The sequence below is a fragment of the Polypterus senegalus genome, chromosome 3, assembly GCF_016835505.1.
Source record: "Polypterus senegalus isolate Bchr_013 chromosome 3, ASM1683550v1, whole genome shotgun sequence".
Taxonomy (NCBI): Eukaryota; Metazoa; Chordata; class Cladistia; order Polypteriformes; family Polypteridae; genus Polypterus; species Polypterus senegalus.
Genome location: NC_053156.1, coordinates 279,631,714 through 279,653,282, shown reverse-complemented (window position 1 = coordinate 279,653,282; position 21,569 = coordinate 279,631,714). Strand labels below are relative to the sequence as shown.

The window sequence follows — 21,569 nt, the reverse complement described above, 5'->3', positions numbered from 1 at the left end:
GCTGCATCACCTGAACTGGAGTGTAGTCGAGTCCGTTCCACCTGTTCTTCGATAATTTCAAAATCAGTTTCATCTATATCGGAGTCTAAAAGGGCCGCCAACATTGTAATTTCTTCCGATAAATCTTCAATTCTCTCTCTGAAATACGTAATATCTTCGCCAGAATCCATTTCATCGGCAGTAGTAAGCATTTTTCTAATTAATTCTTGTGCTGTCGATTCACCAATCAGTAACTAGAGGGCGTGTTAGAGCCCACCCTCTCAACTTTGACGAGTGAAAGTGACAGTTTTATTTCAAGCCGTATTTCATGACGGTTTGCAGGAATGTTACGGACAAAATGAAATAAATAAATAAGCAACGAAAAACATATTTATTATTATTTATTTATGCTCTCATTTCATGACATATTTATTTATTTAGGCTCTCATTTCATGACACATTTATTTATTTATGCTCACATTTCACGGTACTTTTATTTATTTACGCATGTATTTAATTTTGTCTGAAATATTCCTCCTCACTAGACGGTGACTTGGGCTTACGCTGGAGCTTCCACTTCCCAAGTCCATGACTCCCGCTGCCTTCGCTGTGGCGAGCCAACCTTCTCCCGGTCACTCCTGCTGCCAACAAATGCTCAGCAAGTATGACCACTACCATCGGCCCCGGGTGTTGGCCAAACAACCCAACTCGGGCTCGCCTCTCCTAGCTGCCTGCAATCAGCGCGAGCCCTCACTCGTTCACTCGCTTGCTTTTTCTTTCTCTCTCTCACCGACTTTCTTCTTTTTTCCTCTTTCCTTCTCCTAGCCACCTCGTGCTTCTATTATACATTACGGGGACGTGGATGAGGTGTGGCAATCAGCAGCTCCTGGCAACAATTATGGATGCGGACGACTTTATTAAAACCTTTCAGCTCTGACATCCTACTACTAGTACATAAATATGCAGCCGTTTTTTGTAAAGCACAGGTATGTTTGCAGCCATTGGAACCGGACGTGCTACTATGAGCGCAGACGTGAGAGACTGGCATACAGTCCACAAAACATGGAAGCTTCCGGACTGTGCGCACCACTTAGTAAGCAGTCAGTCAGTCATTGTCCAATCCGCTATATCCTAACACAGGGGTCTGCTGGAGCCAAACCCAGCCAGCACAGGGTGCAAGACAGGAACAAACTCTGGGCAGGGCGGCAGCCCACCACCGGACACACACACCAAGCACACACTAGGGTCGTCAATGCACCTAACCTGCATGTCCTTGGACTGTGGGAGGAAACCGGAGCAAACCCACCCAGACAAGGGGAGAACATGCAAACTCCACACAGAGAGGACCCATGAAGTGAACCTGGGTCTCTGTACTATGAGGCAGCAGCGCTGTGCCACCGTGCTGCCTATAGTAAGTAGCTCCACTTTCAATTTTATTTCCTCAAGAAGACTGAAGTATTTCTGGCAGCTATTTTATAATATTGACATTTTTTTTTTTTGTTTTTTCATTTTTCAGCTTCCTAGACACCCCAAAGGTAGAATATCACAAAATAATTTTTCCCATTAAAAACAGAAAATCCAGGACCGAAAGGGTTAAGTTAAACTGGGGTAATCAATACTGAATGTGCAAATGAGAAATCCAGACGTGCAGTTCAATTCTCATTAAGAAGTCCAGCTACAATAAAGTCCACCATGTTATGGCTCATGAGGATCTACGTTGTTGCGATGATGCATTAGGAAATGAAGATGACATCGCTGTGTAATGGGAAAAATACAGAATCTTCTAAACTTACACCAAAAACCGAGGAGAAAATTGTGATCCTTAAATTGTAAAACTCTGTAGAAAATTGTATTCTTAAAATTGGTAATTTCCATATTAGAAAAGTATTATATGCACATGAGAAGAGTAGATATAACATTTCACTAAGCCTTAAGATCAAAAAGGCTTATGTTACATATATTTTTATTATTCTGTATAAGCCTGAAACCACCAATAGTTCATAAGCCAAAGGTCAGACGTGCTAGAGAGCTGAAGAATGGGCTCCTCGCTTAGAGAAGAGAATGTGAACTCTTTGGTTGTAAATCACTGTAGCGAGCGTGGAGATAGTAGGGGAGAGAATAGCTCTTATCAAACAGAGAAGATGGACAGAGGGGGGTTTGACACCCCCTTAACTAAGAATTAATGGTGGAATTAATTAGAGGCAGGAACAGAGCAAAGGAATGCTGGAAGTCAGATGAGGAAGAATAATGGCTGAAGTGATAAGAATTACAATTAAACTAAAAGGTTGCTGGGGGCTCATTGTTCCATCTTCAGTGAGTCTGTGTGTGTGTGTGTGTGTCACGCACTAAAGTCTGATTCTGCTGCCTGTCCTGAGTCTCCGAGTGCCTGCGCCAGCCTGCTTCAACAACTCTGAGATCAATGCATAGACTGCATAAATCCATCTTGGAAATTCCACAAAAACCAAGCAAAGATACTGATAACAGTTGAGCTCGTCCTGAGCAAACAAAGTCCCGCAGAACGATAAAAGGCAAAGTAATCGAAAGAAAAAGAAGCTAAAAAAACAAAAACGGAGAGAAGAAAACTCCAAACATCACTAGATGACGTTGAGGTGGCCTCTTTCCTCTTCTGCCAAACATTTGTCATGACAGAACAGGTGGCATCAGTGCTACAGGACTATATTGAGAAATCCAAAAAAAAAAAAACAGGGATATGGCTGGGGTTGGGGTTTCCAGCAGATAGGTGGCATCAGTGCTACAAGCACCACATGGAATTCACAGCAGCCAGCGCCTTAGTGAAGGGGCACAAGTAACAGAATGCGGTACTACAGGCTGCCTAAAAAAAAAGTCTGAAAATGTCTGCCAACTTGACAGAATGCCTTTACAAAGCCCGTACTTCAGAAACAACGAGGCAATTTAACAAATGATTTCAAATAGAAAGACACAATGTCTGAGTTTAGTGCAAGCCGCAATGAAACCCAGCAGACACTGACTCTGCAAAAGCTCCTTATGAGATGCCTGGTTCAAGGCAAGTTTCTCCAATGCTGGTTGTAGAGCGCAGGTCTGCATGATGTCGCTGTTCTGGGACGCTCTTTTCACTCAAAATCACCCATTTCTAAAAACTGGTGTGCCAAAGGCGCTATATAGGCGTCGACCCGACACTGACTGGCAGTGGAGGCACGTATAAAAATGAACAAAAAAATGTTATTCTTTTTGTCTGTGGGTTATGCTTTCCCCGTACCCACAGACACAGCACAGTCCCCAAAACACACCAAAAGAAAAACACCCAAGAAGCACACACCCTCACCCTCACCCTCACCCTCACCCTCTCCTTCTTCTTCTTCCTCTTCCTCTTCCTCTTCCTCTTCCTCTTCCTCTCCTCCTCCTCCTCACTCTGGCGCCTCCAGTAGTGCCTGCAGGCTCTTCTTATAGCCCACCCAGAAGTGCTTCAGGTGATCATTAACCTAATTTGGCTGCACTTCTGGGTGTGGCTGCATTCCAGCCCACATGGACTCGTTAAGCCGTGCAGATCCTCCCGGTGGTGGCCACAGAGCCCAACAGGTCTGAGCCATGACGTCCCACACCTGTGGCCCCGATGTAACCCAGGAGGGCTGCCACCATGCATTCCGGGGGACGTAGGTTGCATCCCATTGCTGCTCCCCTGGACCCAGTGTCAAAGGGGCGTCCCGGCTGGGCATGGGTCCTGGCCGTCCGTCACACTGGAAACACCATTGCCTTTTGCAGTCCCACTTTGCTTGACAGTTTTTCACTAATTAGGCCATTAGCTCTCTCATTTCTGTAATCTTGATGCTCAATTACTTCTAGATTTCTCCTTCTGCCAGCTTTAACTGATAAACAGCAACGCAGTAGACATTCAGTCCTTTAATGTTATTGAATAAATTCATGGATCACTTGCAGCTGTACATAATCTTCATAAATGTATCATTTTGGGTGATTTATGTCTGTTTGGAAAGATGCTATCAAGGGTCGGTTCACCGACAAAAGCGCGACGGACAAATGACCGTCGACAAACCCGCGAGAGAGGCCAAGAGAGTGGGACGCGTACGTGAGCATTATGTACACATTATGTGCTAGGTTATAACTATTATAACTGCGGATGGCATGCCGCGAACAAATAACTCAGTCGAGGGTTGGCATGACGCGTCGTATACAAAGCGGAATTACCAGCAGCCAGACAGCCAGCAAGTCTAAATACGCTCAACTATCAAGACGTCTTGCTGCAATTCTTCCTACATATGCAGGGCGTGATCTTAAGGACTATCTGCGTGCCGTGCTGATGGCATGCCGCGTCTCATAATATTGACATCTAAAATAAACATTATCATATATGCTTTAAACTAGTAATTCATATTTAATATTTAATGAAACTTTCGCGATTTTGTCGGCGCGATTTTGACGCCGCGTTTTAATCGGCGCTATTTTTTCGGTGCGCATATGTCTATCGCGCAAATGTCGGGTCACACAAGGGTCTACACTGAAGAGTTCCACTTCTGTAAAACATCTTCCATGCCAGATGAATTTTTTTTGGTGTTGAGTTATGAAATTGTGCAGCTTTTATCATTTTCTTTTACGTATATGTTTGTTTGATTGTGGGATGGTGGATTGCATTCAAGTCCCAGCTCAGTCAATGTCTGTGTAGAGGTTGCACGTTATCCTCATGTCCACATGCAGGTTAGAAAGATTGCCGACTCTAAATTGGAACGAAGTGAATAAAAGACACGTGTGTGGTGGAGCCTATGGGAGGGACGAGGTCTGAGCGAATGCACTATTCATCTCTTCATCCAAGTCTGTCGTGGGTTATGGTACAAGTAGAGCCATGGCTGATTTGCCACATCATCTACTGTCACTCAATACAATACAATACAATACAATACTCATTCAATACAATCATTTCACGCACACGCTCGTGGACGGGCGTCTGGCTCCTATGTCATGGCTGACACTCCTTGAACTTCTCTATCCGTTCATACACACTCCTTCGCGACTAAACATTTTCTCCAAACTGTGCACAAAGTCTTCAATAAATAGCGGCACCAGGCAATCCCTCAGACCACAAAAAACAACTCACCGCATGTTGCTCTTCTGACGTGCTAATCACAAGTGGGGCAGCCATTGTTACTCGCACCGCAGTTGAGCTGACGTAACCCATTCACACTTGCCCAGCCGAGACCGGGGAGACGGGGACCTCGTATGGAAAGCGCTGATAAGACAGTGCGGCCAGGAAACGTTTTCATATAACCGGAGTGCGGATCATTTTTGACTCACCCTCGTCTCAGGTGACCTTACTCTTAAACATGCTAGACGAGTGACACATTCCTGCGCTAATTCGATTCTTGCCTTTTCTAGTGAGTTGGCTTTTGTTGATGGTCACTACAAAAAACAGCTTTACAAGAAAGTGTAACTTGAGATGAGTAACCAGTAGAAATAATGTGAAATTTGAGTACAGGTCATGTCACTTTCTAACCTGCTTAATCCACACCAGGGTTTTTGGGGGGATGCTGGAGCCTATCCCAACTAGCATAGGGCGCAAGACAGGAACAAACCCTGGACAGGACACCAGTCCATCGTTGGGTGAGCACACAGACACGCACAAGTCACCTCACCTGCAGGTCTTTGAAGCAGGAGCACTTGGAGGAAACCCACACAGACACGGGGAGAACATGCAAACTCCACGCTGGGAGGACTCAGGACACAAACCCTGTGAGGCACCCGTGCTACGCCTGTGCCACCGTGCCACTATATTTGAGTACACTGCGTATACTAGACTTTTACAGTTTTCATTTGTTTACATTGTTCACTCACGTGTTTCTTTCTATGTTTTTCATCAGTTGCATGTTGTCCAGATGTGAAGTTGTTTGCCATGAATTGTGGAGAGCGGGATGGTGGGACATCCCATTCATTCAAAGTAAACAGACACGTGTGTAAATGTAAGTGATTTCTGAGTCCAAAGATACAAATGTAAGTTACGATAGAGTACCTTGTGGTGGAGCCTTTGCTGAGCTTTCTCTTTCCATATCCCACCTGACTGGATATGGCAAACGTGATCGCATCTCCATGTCTTGTGCCTGGGACACCGTCCCACCTTCAGTCGTCTGTCCACCCTATTAGTTTGTGTTGTTGTTCACGCGGCTGTTCAGGCACTTTTGCTGTGTCTTTCATTTGCATAAAGTCTCCTCTCAGCGCAGTTCACAGCATGATATTAATAAATAGCAGCGAATGAAACACTTATCAACAAAAACACAGGGGCGGCTAGTTTAGATTTTTTCTACAACATCATGGCAATTCATTCAAATCAGTTGATGCATTTTTGAGATTTTTAAGTTTTTCGTTTTTCTTTTATATGGGGGAGTGTTACCCCCCCCCAAATACAGTGGAACCTCAGGTCACAAACATCTCGGACCACGTACAAATCGGGTTATGAGCAAAAAGTTCGCCAAACTTTTGCATCTGTTCACGACCACACACTCGGGTGACGAACAAGCCAGTTTCCCTTCCGGTTCATATGCGCCGATGATTTCCGCACATGTTTAGTCTCTCCCTGTGCAATCGCTGTGAACTCTTTGTGCTCTGTTTCGTTTCCCTTCCGGTTCATACACGCCGGTGATTTACGCATGTGTTCAGTCTCTCCGTGTACAGTACATTGTTCTGGTCAGACGTGTATCGCGCAGCGGGACTTTGTGGTACTGTATAGCGGGTTCACAGCTCACGTCAAGAGGCCAGTTTTAAATAAATAATTGCCGCGCTACAGCTGCCACGTCCGTCCTCTTCATAAATAGTAGTGTGAGGTGGCTAAAGGGAAGAAAAAGAAAAGAAAGCCGGAGGTTACGGAGTGAGGAAGTAAGCAGGAAGCAGTGTGGAAAGAACCGGTGTGAGCGAGTGAGCGAGTGAGCATGTGCTCGCAGGTAGGCAGCTGGACAATGAGCCCAAGCAGGGGTGGGGCAGAAGGAAGCGGTCAAGGAGCTGGAGTGACCAGAAGAAGGACGGCTGGCCGAGAAGGCAGTTAAAGAACTCACTGGGCTTGTTTTTAAAGAGACTGCTTCCAGCATTGTTTTAACCTCGTTGTATTTAATGAAGACTTTTTTCTATTGGATTTTAACCTCCACTTCACTTCTGTTTTTATGGGATTATTTATTTATTGAAGGATTCTGAAAGCACTGCACTTTATTTAATTTGGACTTTGTTTTTGATTGTTGTTTTGTTGATTTTAATAAAAGCACTTGGCACTTTTTGCACCATCTGATTGCTCCATTGTAGTGCCTCACTGTCGTGCTCATCGGTAACATTACCGACGGTGACGGGTTTAAGGGCTCCCGGAAACAAGATGGGAGCATGCAGCGAACCCGCATCGTCACAGACTTGACCTCAAAACTGTAATCTCCTCTCCACCCAGTTAGTTCCTCCTCACTTCCTTCATGCCAGAACTCGACTCCTGCAAGGTTAGTTTATGGTTAGTTTTTGTATTACGGATTTTTCAAATGTTCATTTTTCAGTTCATAGAGTGAATTGTTGCAATGTTACTTTTGTTGGTTGTTTATTAAATTACAGATTTTTCAAATGTTCATTTTTTCCCTGTTCTTAAAACTCATTAAAAAAAGTGTTTACAAAGAGCGGTTCGTAAGGCTATAGCGTGAACTCTTGCAGTGTTAGTTTTCTCTGTTGTTCAAGGTTTTCTCAGTGTTATTCAATGTTTAGTTTACTATTACACTGTGCATTCTATGGTATAATTAACTATTTTTGTGCTTAAAAATCTTTAAAAAAATATATTTACATACAGTTCGTATGATCTGGAACAGATTAATTGTATTTACGTACAATCCTATGGGGTAAATTACTTTGGGTTTTGGAACGAATTACGGCCGTGACCTGAAGTTCCACTGTGTTGATATTTCAAATTGTACTTTCTTAGCAGATACTTACTGACGTTGTTGTGCCATCCTGACAAATTTGGGCGTTTTATCTAAATTGGAAATAGTGTTTTTGTTGATGAGTGGATGAGTGAACTTTCCATCCAACTTAATAAAAGGATGAGTGTCTTTGCATCTGTCTGTGTATCTGTCTGACTGCTATGTCCCCATCATTCCAACAGATGGCGCATCACAAACATTAACACTGCTTTTCTGAATCCCATACTAAATGGCACATAACACAGGTCTACATTCATTACTTAGATTTCAACTCATTTTAGGCAGGCATCACTGCTAATTGGTAACATTACCGACGGTGACGGGTTTAAGGGCTCCCGGAAACAAGATGGGAGCATGCAGCGAACCCGCATCGTCACAGACTTGACCTCAAAACTGTAATCTCCTCTCCACCCAGTTAGTTCCTCCTCACTTCCTTCATGCCAGAACTCAACTCATGCAAGGTTAGTTTATGGTTAGTTTTTGTATTATGGATTTTTCAAATGTTCATTTTTCGGTTCATAGAGTGAATTGTTGCAATGTTACTTTTGTTGGTTGTTTATTAAATTACAGATTTTTCAAATGTTCATTTTTTTCCCTGTGCTTAAAACTCATTAAAAAAATGTGTTTACAGGGAGCGGTTATGTGATATGTGATACAGTATCAGTATATTTAATACAAAGAGTACATGACACGTGTTTCGCCCTTATTGGGGTTCATCAGGTGTGCACACTTTTGCATCCCCTTACAGGATTCAAACTGTAGATATAGATAATACTTTATGACATATCTATAATCTGCTTCTCACAACTGAGAGGACATGGTGGATGCTTGCCAACCAACCACAAGCATTACCTGGTAGGTAACCATCTAAATAATCAGATTGCAATTCAGAACTAGGAATGTAATATATACAATATATATATATATATATAAAATGCAAAGTTGACTAACTGACAGACTGATTCAGACCCCTTCATACTCTCTGAATCCACTGTACTTTATCAGACATGTCTTTGAGATGTGAGAAGAAAAACTCCCACATCCACAAGGAGAACATACAAGTGTGACAGTGACAGGGCCAGGATTTGAACCCCACATCCCGGAGCAGTGACACACCAGTGCTAAACACTCTGTAACCACACAAAAATTAAAAACAAGATTATGAAAACCACACAGGGTCTGAGTCTGGCTATTTTCTGTGGAATTTTAACAGTTTATAAAGCAATTCATACCAATTAACAAAATGAAAGATTACTGGGACCTGCGAGCATGTAGTCAAGATCATAGTCAATCTACATGCTTCCGTTAGGTCAGATTATCTCAGGGCACAACGTGAGCTACCACAGCTATGCTGATGACACACAGCTGTACTTATAGCTCCTGATGACCCTGATTCTCTTGATTCACTAACAGAATGTCTGACTGGTATCTCAGAATGGATGAATAGTAATTTTCTCAAGTTAAATAAAGAGAAAACTGAAATTTTAGTGATCAGCAATAATGGATACAATGAGGCTATTAGAAATAAACTGGATACATTAGGATTAAAAGTCAAAACGGAGGTAAAAAGCTTAGGGGTGATTGTTGACTGTAATCTGAATTTTAAATCACATATTAATCAGATCATTAGGACAGCATTTTTCAACTTAAGAAACATAAGTAAAGTTATACCGCTTATATCACTGAAAGATGCTGAGAAATTAATTCACGCGTTTGTTTTCAGTCGACTAGATTACTGTAACGCACTCCTCTCAGGACTACCCAAAAAAGATATAAATCGTTTGCAAATAGTGCAGAATGCAGCTGCTAGAATCCTAACTAGGAAAAGAAAATCCGAGCACATCTCTATAGTTTTGATGTCACTACACTGGTTACCTGTGTCATTCAGGATTGACTTTAAAATTCTGCTTATGGTTTATAAAGCCTTAAATAATCTCGCCCCATCTTATATATCGGAATGTCTGACACCTTATATTCCAAATCGTAACCTCAGATCCTCAAATGAGTGTCTCCTTAGAATTCCAAGAACAAAACTTAAAAGAAGTGGTGAGGCGGCCTTCTGCTGTTATGCACCTAAAATCTGGAATAGCCTGCCAATAGGAATTCGCCAGGCTGATACAGTAGAGCACTTTAAAACACTGCTGAAAACACATTACTTTAACATGGCCTTTTATAACTTCATTTTAATCGTAATTTAACTTAATCCTGATACTCTGTATTTTCAATCTCCTCAAAATAACTATTCATGGTGGCTCTAAAATCGGTACTGACCCCTACTCTCTTTTCTGTTTCTTTTTCCGGTTTCTTTGTCCACCTACTCAAAGCTTCATGATGCTCTAACAATGATGGACGGATTAAAAGGCAGAAGTCTACGTGACCATCATCATCATCAAGCCCTTCCGTGAGAACCCTAAATCCAAAGAGGACTGTTTGATTTATGTTAGGTAGAATGCCCAGAGGGGACTGGGTGGTCTCATGGTCTGGAATCCCTACAGATTTTATTTTTTTCTCCAGCCGTCTGGAGTTTTTTTGTTTGTTCTGTCCCCCCTGGCCATTGAACCTTACTCTTATTCGATGTTAATTAATGTTGATTTATTTTGTTTTATAATTGTGTCTTTCATTTTTCTATTCTTTAATATGTAAAGCACTTTGAGCTACTGTTTGTATGAAAATGTGCTATATAAATAAATGTTGTTGTTGTTGTTGATAACTGTGAAGGCGACATTCTGACATGCTGAAGATCCTTGGCACAGCTTCAGGGCTTTGTATGTAATGCACTTACTGTGTATCTGCTATGTGGTAATCAGCAGGAAAGGATGACTTATCTAGGACTTTGGTCCTAAAATCAGCTTTATGTACAAGGCGGCTCTGAAGGGGTTTGTTTTTCTCAAAAACGTATTCTGTGTCCTTCTTTCACTGTTATTTGTTTGCATTGCATCCTGCTATCCAGTCAAGAACTGGTAAAAATCCAGTTAACAAACAGGATTGAGCTGCTACGTCATAGACACAATGTTCTGGATTCAATCCCACACATTGTCTGCGTGGTGTTCAGATGTTCTTCCTGTGTCTGCAAGCACTTTTTCCAGGGTATTCCACTTTTCCAACCTCAAACCCAAACAACTCCTAAACTGAGTGTATGTGTGTATGTATGTGAGTGAGGGTGCAATGGAGTGGCACCCACACCCAGCCATCCTGATTTGGATTAAGTAGGTCTAATAGAATGTTATAAAATATGTCTGCTTATACTCTAAAATAGATAGATAGATAGATAATGAAAGGTAATATAAATAGATTGATCATTTGATAGATGTGTATGAAAGGTACTATATGATAGATATGTAGACAGATAGGAAAGGTACTATATAATAGACTAGCAGAATTGCCTCGCAGCGGAGAAGTAGTGTGTTAAAGAAGTAATGAAAAAGAAAAGGAAACATTTTAATAATAACGTAACATGATTGACATTGTCATGAGTGTTGCTGTCATATATATGCCTGCCTAAATAAGTCACCCTCGCTTCGCTCTCACTTTTTTACCGTTCATTTAATCATGGCTATTGGCGGAAAAATTATAAAATGGAAGGAGGATTACACTGAGTATGGCTTTATCAAAACAATTATTGATGGCGAATCGATTATTCATAAAGATTCAATTGGTGATCTGTTTTTCTGTGTTAACCTCATATTTTTTCATACTTCTTCTCAAACTAAGGTGGTGCGAGGCTAAAATGAATCGGGATGCGCTGATCAATGTAATCCGTGTACCAGGAAATGATGCATTGACAAAAGCTCCCCTTTGCTTGTAATGCAAAGTGTGATTAAATGCATTATTTTTTAACGCGTTATGGAGCACATGCATCAAAGCTTCTCAGCTGTGCTTGTGCTAAGAAAAGGAAAGATTTTAAAAATAACGTAACACGATTGTCAATGTGACCTTTTGTAAGTAGTGCCTGGAGGATTCAGTGTGTAGAAACTCTAGAGACAGCGTGTGTATTAACTTGTGGATTTTTCTGTGAGTATTTGGTGGCAGTGTGATGAAATTGCTTCGGAAGACGGCGTTAGCCGCGGAGCTCAGCTCAGACCGAAATTAGATGAATGGGAGGGGAGATGATGACGTGACTCCCCCACCCGCCTTAACTGTCAATCCCCCACAAACACAGTCTCTCAGAATTTGCATAAGCACACCCCTTCACCTGCAATTTTAACTTTAGTTACAAAATGATCAAAACTCTCGTTTATATCCTGCATCCTCTCATTAAACTTATACCCGTGGGCATGAGAAACGCCAGCGGCAGCCTGTCTATGAACTTAATTTAAAGTTTATGTTTACACCGTGCTTTGTTTCCGAAGTAGCAGCACTCATGAATATGGTTTTATATGTCACTCGCTCGCTTCTTATTGTTTCGCTGCCTTCTCAATTATATAATGCATGTTTTCTTCAGCGCTTTTTGGAGCTCTTCCTGGTTTTCTACGTACTGCGTTGACAGTCAGTTCACGTGATTACGTGGGAGGCGTGATGATGTCACACGAAACTCCGCCCCCCCATGACCATCGAGCTCAACTCCATTACAGTAAATGGAGAAAACTACCTTCCAGTTATGACCATTAGGCGTAGAATTTCGAAATGAAACCTGCCCAACTTTTGTAAGTAAGCTGTAAGGAATGAGCCTGCTAAATTTCAGCCTTCTACCTACACGGGAAGTTGGAGAATTAGTGATGAGTGAGTGAGTGAGTGAGTGAGTCAGTGAGTGAGTGAGGGCTTTGCCTTTTATTAGTATAGATAGATATATAAGTAATAAGTTAGGTTTATAAGTACAGCTCTCCCTACACACATTTGTACCAAATAAGCTGTCCTGTTATCCATTTGCAAGAGCAGTGACCTTTTTATGAGCTGAAGGGTTATCAGGGGCCAAAATCCATGGTAGGCTTTGTGCACAATAAAGAGACAGTGTTTACCATGACATGTTTATGGATTGAGAAGCTCAAAAATAGCAGGAAGCCTGTCCATTCCAACTACTGATGACAACATCAAGCAAGTCCATATCATGACTCTGATGAACTGATAAATTCTGATGACCCCTGGTACAGCTTCACCCATAAAAAGCAGATTATTGCTTACTTGTAGATAAATAGACAGACAGATAGATAGATAGATAGATAGATAGATAGATGTTAAAGGCACTATATAATAGATAGATAGATAGATGTTAAAGGCACTATATAATAGATAGATAGATAGATAGATAGATAGATAGATAGATAGATAGATAGATAGATAGGAAATGCACTAAACTGTATAATAGATAGGGGATAGATCTTTATTTCTCCCAAGGGGGAAATTTAGCCTAAAGAGAAGCTCAAGAAATATAACAATGAACAACAACTGCCTACAAACGCACACAAGAATTACAAAAAGAAAATGCAGGAATTCTTGCAGGGAAAGCTAACAAGCGACTCTGGTGAGCTGATGTGAGTGTGTGGTTCTGTTGTGCTCTGTGATGGACTAACACCACATTCAGGGCTGGTGTTGCCAGGATGGACTCCAACTTTCATAGAAGGATCAGCTGCCATACGAGTCTCTAGGATCATGTGCTGAACGACTGGAGTTCAAAGTGTAGAACTCACTCAGGCACAAGGAGGACTCGTAGACTTCTCAGGGACTTGGCTGGGATTTGCACCATGGATTTGAAGAAGTGAAGTTAGAAATCCATTTGTAAACTTGAGAATCTGCCTGTGTGATACCTGATATTCCAGGCCAACATTGCGTACACACCTTACATTATTTATGAGGCTGCTAAGATAACGCTCATTTTCCACAGAGGCTTCACATGCAATGGAGACATAAAATTTGATAGCATTGCTGAAAAGATCCTCTTGTGTGCTAATACGTATTCTTTCTCGTGCGACTCTCATATAAAAGGTACTCCATTCTGCTCGTATGATTAAGTGCACTGAAGATCATAACACATGCATTCCTCAAAGGCAGATTTGTCAAATAAAGATTGGTTAGTAGTAAATGTGTCTTGGCAGCCATCCCATCAAGGTATGTGCTGTGCAATTAATAAGACGGTTCTTACTTTTCTACCCAAATGCCCATTCATGTAAAACACATTTTTAATAATTAAATGAGACTTTGGGCTGACAGTTCCTCTTACAGCATCGTCTCATGCGTGAAGTCAGAGGATGAGTGTATCTGGTGGCATCGTGATTAAGGCCTCTGCTGCACAAAACCGGAGTCCTGGGCTTCAATCCTGGTGCCAACCTCCAAAGGTTTGGCTCCAGGTGCTTTCATTTTAATCCCACACACCAAAAATGTGTGTGTTAGGTTCATACAGTGCCTATAAAAGTATTTGTCACCTTGGAAGCCTTCACATTTCCTTGTCACACAACACCGTATCCCAGTGGATTAATTTCGCTTCTTTGACTCTGATCAACAGAAAAAAGACTCTTTTAAATTGAAGGTGAAAATGGATCTCTGCAAAGTGACCTAATTTAATTATAAATGTAAAACACAACAATTACTGATTGCATAAGTACTCATCCCTATACTATGATACCTCTGGTGCAGCTAACCGGTGTTAGAAGTCACAGAATTAGTTGAATGGATGTCATCTTTCTGGGGTTTCAATGGATTTTAGTATAAATTAACCCAAATGTGGAAAGACCAGCTTGTTGTGGGTCAGTATGGTGGCCTAACTTATGCAATGATAACAAAACAACACTCCAAACAACTCCATAGAGCTGAATGGAGAGATGAAAATGGTAAAAGTATGGTAGAGCTGTAAACCTGCCCAGAGTAGGCCATTCACAAAAACTCAGTGATGCAGCAAGACCAAGACTGCTGAGGGAGACCACCAAGAGACCTTTGATGACTTAGGAGTTACAAGCTACAGTGGGTCACACTGGAGAGTCTGTGCGGGCAACCGTTGCCCAGATGCTTCACCAATCCAAGTTTTATGGGAGAGTAGCGAAGTGAAAAAATACATAAGACATCTTGGCTAGAGTCTGCCAGAAGGTACTGTATGTGGGAGTCAGCTGGAAGAAGGTTCTTTAGTCTGATGAGAACAAAAGTGAGTTTGTTGGCCATCAGACTAAATGTCATGTTTGAACATTGCACATTATCAAAAACACACCACTCCCATCATGAAGCATGGTGAAGGTACCATCAGGCTCTGGGGATGCTTCTCCGCAGCAGGGCCTGGAAGGCATCTGAGGGGAAAGCAAATACAGCAAAATACGGAGATATTGTGGAGGAAAACCTGATGCGGTTTGTAAGATACTTGCATCTTGGGAGAAGATTTGTTTTTCAGCAAGACAATGACCTCAAGCATAAAGTCAAAGCCGCATAGGAACGGCTTCAAAAGAGCAAAGTTAACGTCCTGGGGCCTCATGTATAACGCCGTGCGTAGAACTCGCACTATAACATGGCGTAAGCACAAAAGCCGAAATGTGCTTACGCACAGAAAAATCCAGATGCAGGAATCTGTGCGTACTCCAACTTCCACGTTCTTCCGTTACATAAATCCCGATCAGCGTGAAAACTAACACTCGTGCAGCGCGCATGTAACGCCCCAACTCCTCCCAGAATTACGCCTCTTTGAATATGCAAATCAATATAAATCGCCCTTAAGCTCAGCCTTCTGTGAAAAGACAATAGGAAAAGCACGGGGGAAAATATAAGAATTTCAGCGAATACCAAGTGGAGACAAAGGAAAAACATACTATTTGTTCAAATAAACCGTGGTATAATCAACAAAATGAAGTTGATCGAGTGACATAGCGTGTTGGAGAAACTTGAAAGCTCACATTCACAAAATCGCACAGTGCCGGAAATAAAAAAGAAGTCACATATCAAAGTCGCCGTGAAAAGCCGAGTTGCAGCCCACTGTCTGAGTGTCATATGAAAGCTTATTAGGGTACAGAGAAAAAAAGGCACACGGTGGGGAAAAAGCACGAAATGTCAACTTTAATCTCGACATTTCCACTTTAATCACGTAGTTTATTTTGTCACTAAAGTCATCTTAAAATCGTTTAATTAACCAGTTTCTCAAATGACATCGTAATTAAAGTAGCACGTTAAATGTTTTGTTTTGTATTTGATCTTCTACTCGTATGTGATCTATGTGTGTGAATCACTACTTGCTTCTTAAACTGGCTCTCTTCCTCCAACTGGACACAGAGTCAATTACATTCGTGATATTACAGCTCTCTGAATAACTAAAATACTGAGATGTATACGTGATATCATTTTTATGATGATAGGAGTTAAAGCACGTTATTAAACATGGCTTTCACGGCACAGTGATTGTGTGTTCGACCTTCGATGAAATAATTTATTGCAGCAGTACTCAGGGGCGGCTCTAGGCTTGTGGTGGCACTGGGCCAATGTAGGCCTAAGTAATGTAGCTTGTGCATGGTGGATGGCCACGTCCGTTGCAGACACTGCATAGCTGCCTCGTGCTCATGACACAAGTATTTAACTTTTGCCGAAATTTGTTGCTGCGTTTTTAGCTGTGTTGTTATTTTGTCTTTCTGTTTTATATTCAATATATATTGGTGTAGCCGCCACTGCAGTCCGTGCTTTTCTTTCCCCAAATACCCAATCAGAATTGGGGAGTGCCGATTCTTCAAAACGTTTAAAGAACATTGAAATATCTTCGTAGTACATGTTTAATTATTCTATCCTTCACGCCAGTACCAGTGAAGAATATAGATTATTTAAATGAAGTTAAAGTTTTATCTGTATAATATAATAAACATATTTTGCTGCATTTCACCTTAAAAATGATATCGTCATCATATGTAAATACGCGCTTTATAAAGTGTCTCAGGTTGTGTGATATTATAACTGTAGTGCAAGTTTACAGTGGGGTGATTGTACTTATAAGTACTAACAGTTCTACAAGGAGCAATTGATTGATTGCATTTAAAGTTCTTGGGATTAAACTGTTTCTGAACCGCGAGGTCTGTACAGGAAAGGCTTTAAAACGTTTTGCCGTGGCTGAGACAGCGTGTCCTTGAAGCTGTATACTGATAATTCCTTTTCCGATCAGCTGCTGCTGTGATTCACACTCAGATACAGTGATATAAATACTCCGAGTGGTGCAGTGAGAGTAATATGGAAAAAGATGATCCGCTGTGGCAACTCCTAACAAGAGGAGCTGAAAGAAGAAGAAGAAGGTGCAGTGAGAGTAACAACGCTAAAGCAGTTATGGTATTTGGAATACTATGGCTGTTCTCTGGACCATTATATTGTTACGAGTTAATTACAATCAGATGCATTACACTAATAAACAATATGCGGTTAGTTTCTGTGTATTTATAAAGCCGCGTCAGGAAAATAATGAGTAACCACACAAGAACAGTAGCACAGCTTTGACGCTGGGTGCCGCCAGTCTGCAAAACCGAGCGGAGAACTTGCGTACAACAAGGCATGAGGTACCGTGGAAAAGTGTGTGGCTTTACGCCAAGTGTAGGTTTTATACATCGCGATTTGAACGTGGAAAGGTTCTTACACAACATTTCTGTACGTATGCACCGTTTATACATGAGGCCCCTGGACTGGATGAGTCAGAGTCCAGATCTCAATCTGTTTTCACTTTGACATTAAGAGACTTCTTCTCTTGGTCAGTGTCAAAAAGACAAAATATATCCAGTGGGATTGAATATTGTATAATACTAAAATGTAACAACATCCAAGTGGGTGAAGATGCTTAATAGGCATTGTTGGTGACTGTAACTTGAAGCTCTGTGACTGACTGGCACCCTGTCCGGGATTGGTAACCACAGACACTCATGTGACTCTGAAACTGGACAAGTGGCTTAGAGTTACATTTACATTTACTTGCTTACTGCGGTGGCTGGCGCCCTGCCCGGGGCTTGTTTCTATATTGGGCCCTGTGTTGGCTGGGATTGGCTCCAGCAGACCCCGTGACCCTGTAGTTAGGATATAGCGGGTTGGATAATGGATGGATGGATTTATTTGCTTAACAGATGCTTTCCTGCAAAAGATTTGAACATAATCAAGTAATCGTCAGTCTGGGACTGTTTGGGAAGAGGTGTTACAGGACTAAGTTACACAATTGATCGTCACAAGTGAGGAGCTCAGGACAAGACACAAACGAGTTACAATTCCTTGCTTACAAAACCTAACAGCTAATATCAGTTAGATAGAAAGTCTTCAAATGCTTCTTAAACAAATTGAGGAATTCAGAAGTTCAAATGCAGGTGGGGAGCTCGTTCCATCAGCTAGGAGCTACACACGAATAGAGTCTGGACTGAGACTTGATGCCACGCAGAGGTTGTGCCACCACACACCATCCATAAACAGATCTGAGCGGTTGAGAAGGAGCACTGGACCCCACCAGTGTCTCCATATTCTCAGGTGCTGACCCACTGACTACTCTGTAGGCAAGTATCAAGTATCTGAACTGAGTATGCATCATGAGCTTAATAAAGAGATGGATAGATGATTATAGATAAAGAAATGAAAATATCACTGGTGTGAGAATACACAGTCCAGGATTTGCACAAGTTGTAAATCTTTAGTTAATTATTTCTCTAATTGTTTGTCCATCCATCCATCCATCCATCCATTATCCAACCCGCTATATCATAACTACAGGGTCACGGGGGTCTGCCAGAGCCAATCCCAGCAAACACAGGGCACAAGGCAGGAAACAAACCCTGAACAGGGTGCCAGCCCACCGCAGGGCACACACTCACAGCACACTAGGGACAATTTAGAATCGCCAATGCACCTAAGCTGCATGTCTTTGGACTGCGGGAGGAAACCCACGCAGACACGGGGAGAACATGCAAACTCCACGCAGGGAGGACCTGGGAAGCAAACCCGGGTCTCCTAACTATGAGGCAGCAGCGCTACCCACTGCGCCACCATGCCGCCCCAATTGTTTGTCCATATGGCAGTAAATGCAAAAACACACATTTATATTTACTGTTAAGAGAACTGTTCTAATTTTACGCTGAATACCTCTCTTTTACACATAAAGTTAGAGAGAGAGAGAGATTAGGAGCATGCACTGCACCCACAACACAAGAAACGACCTCAGGATCCCAAATTAGGACCCAAGTGCAGTCGTACAGCACCTCAGCACCACACCACTTCGAATGGAATGGATCAGTGTGAGGTGTTTTAATGTGGCTGGGGTGCCAATCCTGTCACCGACTGCTCCTGAGTACTCCCTCCAAGTCTGAGGACCTCCTTGTAGGGCTGGACGCAGATTAATGTCATACCCAGGATGAAGCTATTGCAGGTTAAGTGCCTCGCTCAAGGGCCCAACGAAGTAGAGTCACTTTAGGCATTTACGGGGTTTAAACCAGCAACCTTCTGATTGCCGGCACAGATCCCTAATCTTTGAGCCACCATAAAGTTAATTTGTGTTTTAATAATTAACTTATTTATTATATGTGTCTCATGGTGGATCTTCCTCTCAGATTCACCCTCTTGTTGTACACTGTTCATCCATTCATCCAAGCATTTTCGGGCCCCCTTTATTCAGAACAGGGCTGTGGGGAAGCTGGAGCCCATTTCAGCAAGTATCGGACACAAGGCAGGAACAACCTCTGGACAAGGTGCCAGGTGAACACACACACACACACACACACACACTAGGGGTAATGTAACAAGGCCAGCTCACCTAACCTGCACAACTTTGGACTACTGGAGGACACAGGGACACCCACAGAAAACCCAAATGGACACGGGGAGAACATGTAAACTCCAAGTAGGGACGTACCTGGGATGTGAACCCCAACGCCCATGTTGTGAGGTAGCAGCACTACCGGTGCATACACAGCTCAGGGTATTGTTAAGTGGGACACTTCTCTGATGGCTGCAGCTTCCACTACTTGGTAATTCAGAAAATTCTCAAAATTATATTTGATTTGGGACTAATGATCTCTTTGGTTTCTTCTCCATGGAAAAAGAGCTATATATATTTACATTAATCATTAAGAGGGACAGATTATTTTTTTGTTCTGGAGGGTCTCATCGATCAGTTAGTTGTTCTTAAACTTGCTTGGTTGTGGGGTGCTCGAGCCTACCCTGGCAGTACTGGAAGCAAGGCAGGAGCCAACATTGGATAGCGTGCACTTTTTTATGTTATTGCTAATATCAGTCAGTCGTTTCCTAATCTGCTTTGTCCTGAACAGGGGTCTGCAGGAGCCTATCCCAACTAGCACATGCAGGGTGCCAGTCCATCGTAGGGCTCACACCCCCACCCATGCACCAAGCACACACTGGGGTCAATTTAGGATCGCCAGTTCACCTAACTGCATGTCTTTTCAACACACCCTGACAGGAGCTCTATACACTCTCCTCAGTGATTATTCATTTTATTCTCTTATTGGGCGGACACCTTAATCTAATGTGATTAACAATATTTGAGGGTTACACTTGGAAACATTTCTTGTCTTTTTTTTCCAACTAAAGTACAGTCAAGTGAAGTGACTTTCTCATGGTCAGAGCGTCAGTAGCGGCGTTTGAAGACCAAAGCCTTAGGCACTACCCCACACTGCGAGACATACACATTAACAGTTTATTTCCCTGTGTGTCTGCCTAGCTGTATAAAGTTGCTTTTTTTAAATGGAACTTCGGGAGTTAAGATATTACTGATTGTTATCAGCCCGCTCGTGCAAGGCGCTATACAAGCGTAAAGACTCACCCGACGCCAGCTGCATCCAGGCGCAGATCTTATAGACAGTGGCAGCGTTGCAAAAGAAAAACAGACCAAAGCAGACAATACAACCCACTACAAGCAGCATGGCTGTGCCCACAAAGAACATGGCCGTCTTGAAAGCTCCGGACGGGATTGAGCCAAAGTCCAGGGCGCTGCCCTTGCAGGTCAGTTCGGAGGTGAGCGCGTTCCCGATGCAATAGTGAAAGAGTCCAAAGTAGCCCGCCTGCGGGGTGTTGATGCTGTCCCCGATCCAATAGGGCTGAATGAAGCACACCACTGTAATGATAGCGAAACAAATAGTGAAGATGGCCCAGAGCACTCCGATGGCACGGGCATTCCTCACGTAGTTCGTGTGGTAGATTTTTGCCGCCTCTTGGGCGGGCAGCATTTTCTCCATGGTGGCGGTTAAGCGATCGAGAAGCTTAGCTGAGGTCAACTAGGAGAGGAAAGGCTACGACCAGTGTCCAGTTAATAAGGCAGCAAGACATTCCGAGACACCGAGTGCTCGGCTGGCATAAAGCGAGCGGGACTTTGGGGGTCTGAGCCGCTTACGTTCATTTAACCCGAGCAGGACAAGCGCCACCTGCTGCCGACACTTAAAACGTGGGGCTTCGATTCAGCACCGAGGACAGCTGCCACCTGCCAGGCGCGGCAAGCGCGAGCACGCACTTTAGGCGGCATGCACGAGCACAGCATGGCGTTTTGTGGGAAGCACAGTGGAGGAGAAGAAGAAAAGATGCGTGTTCTCAATATGGTGAAGGCTACTTTTGTTTAAAATACAATGTATAATTACTAATAGTGCATACATTACAATAAAGCAACCTTTTAGAACCATCGCAAATGATATACATTAATTAACACTACACCCGTTCCAGAATGCATGAATTATTCAGGACACATCAACTTGATATTGCAGTCGAGATCGAGTTCGTCCTTGGCACCGGCAAGCAGCTCGTCTTTCGCTTGTA

General features: G+C 42.6%; 1 protein-coding gene across 1 annotated transcript in view; it reads right to left on the bottom strand.

Annotated features, from left to right (window-relative positions):
- lhfpl5a (LHFPL tetraspan subfamily member 5a) overlaps positions 1-21,232 on the bottom strand; it is a 58,445-nt gene extending 37,213 nt beyond the window's left edge. The window contains exon 1 of the mRNA XM_039749283.1: positions 20,587-21,232. Coding sequence (XP_039605217.1) covers positions 20,587-20,998 — 412 coding nt within the window. The 5' untranslated portion in view covers positions 20,999-21,232. The remainder of the gene's footprint in view (positions 1-20,586) is intronic.
- Between the last annotated feature and the right edge of the window lie 337 nt (positions 21,233-21,569).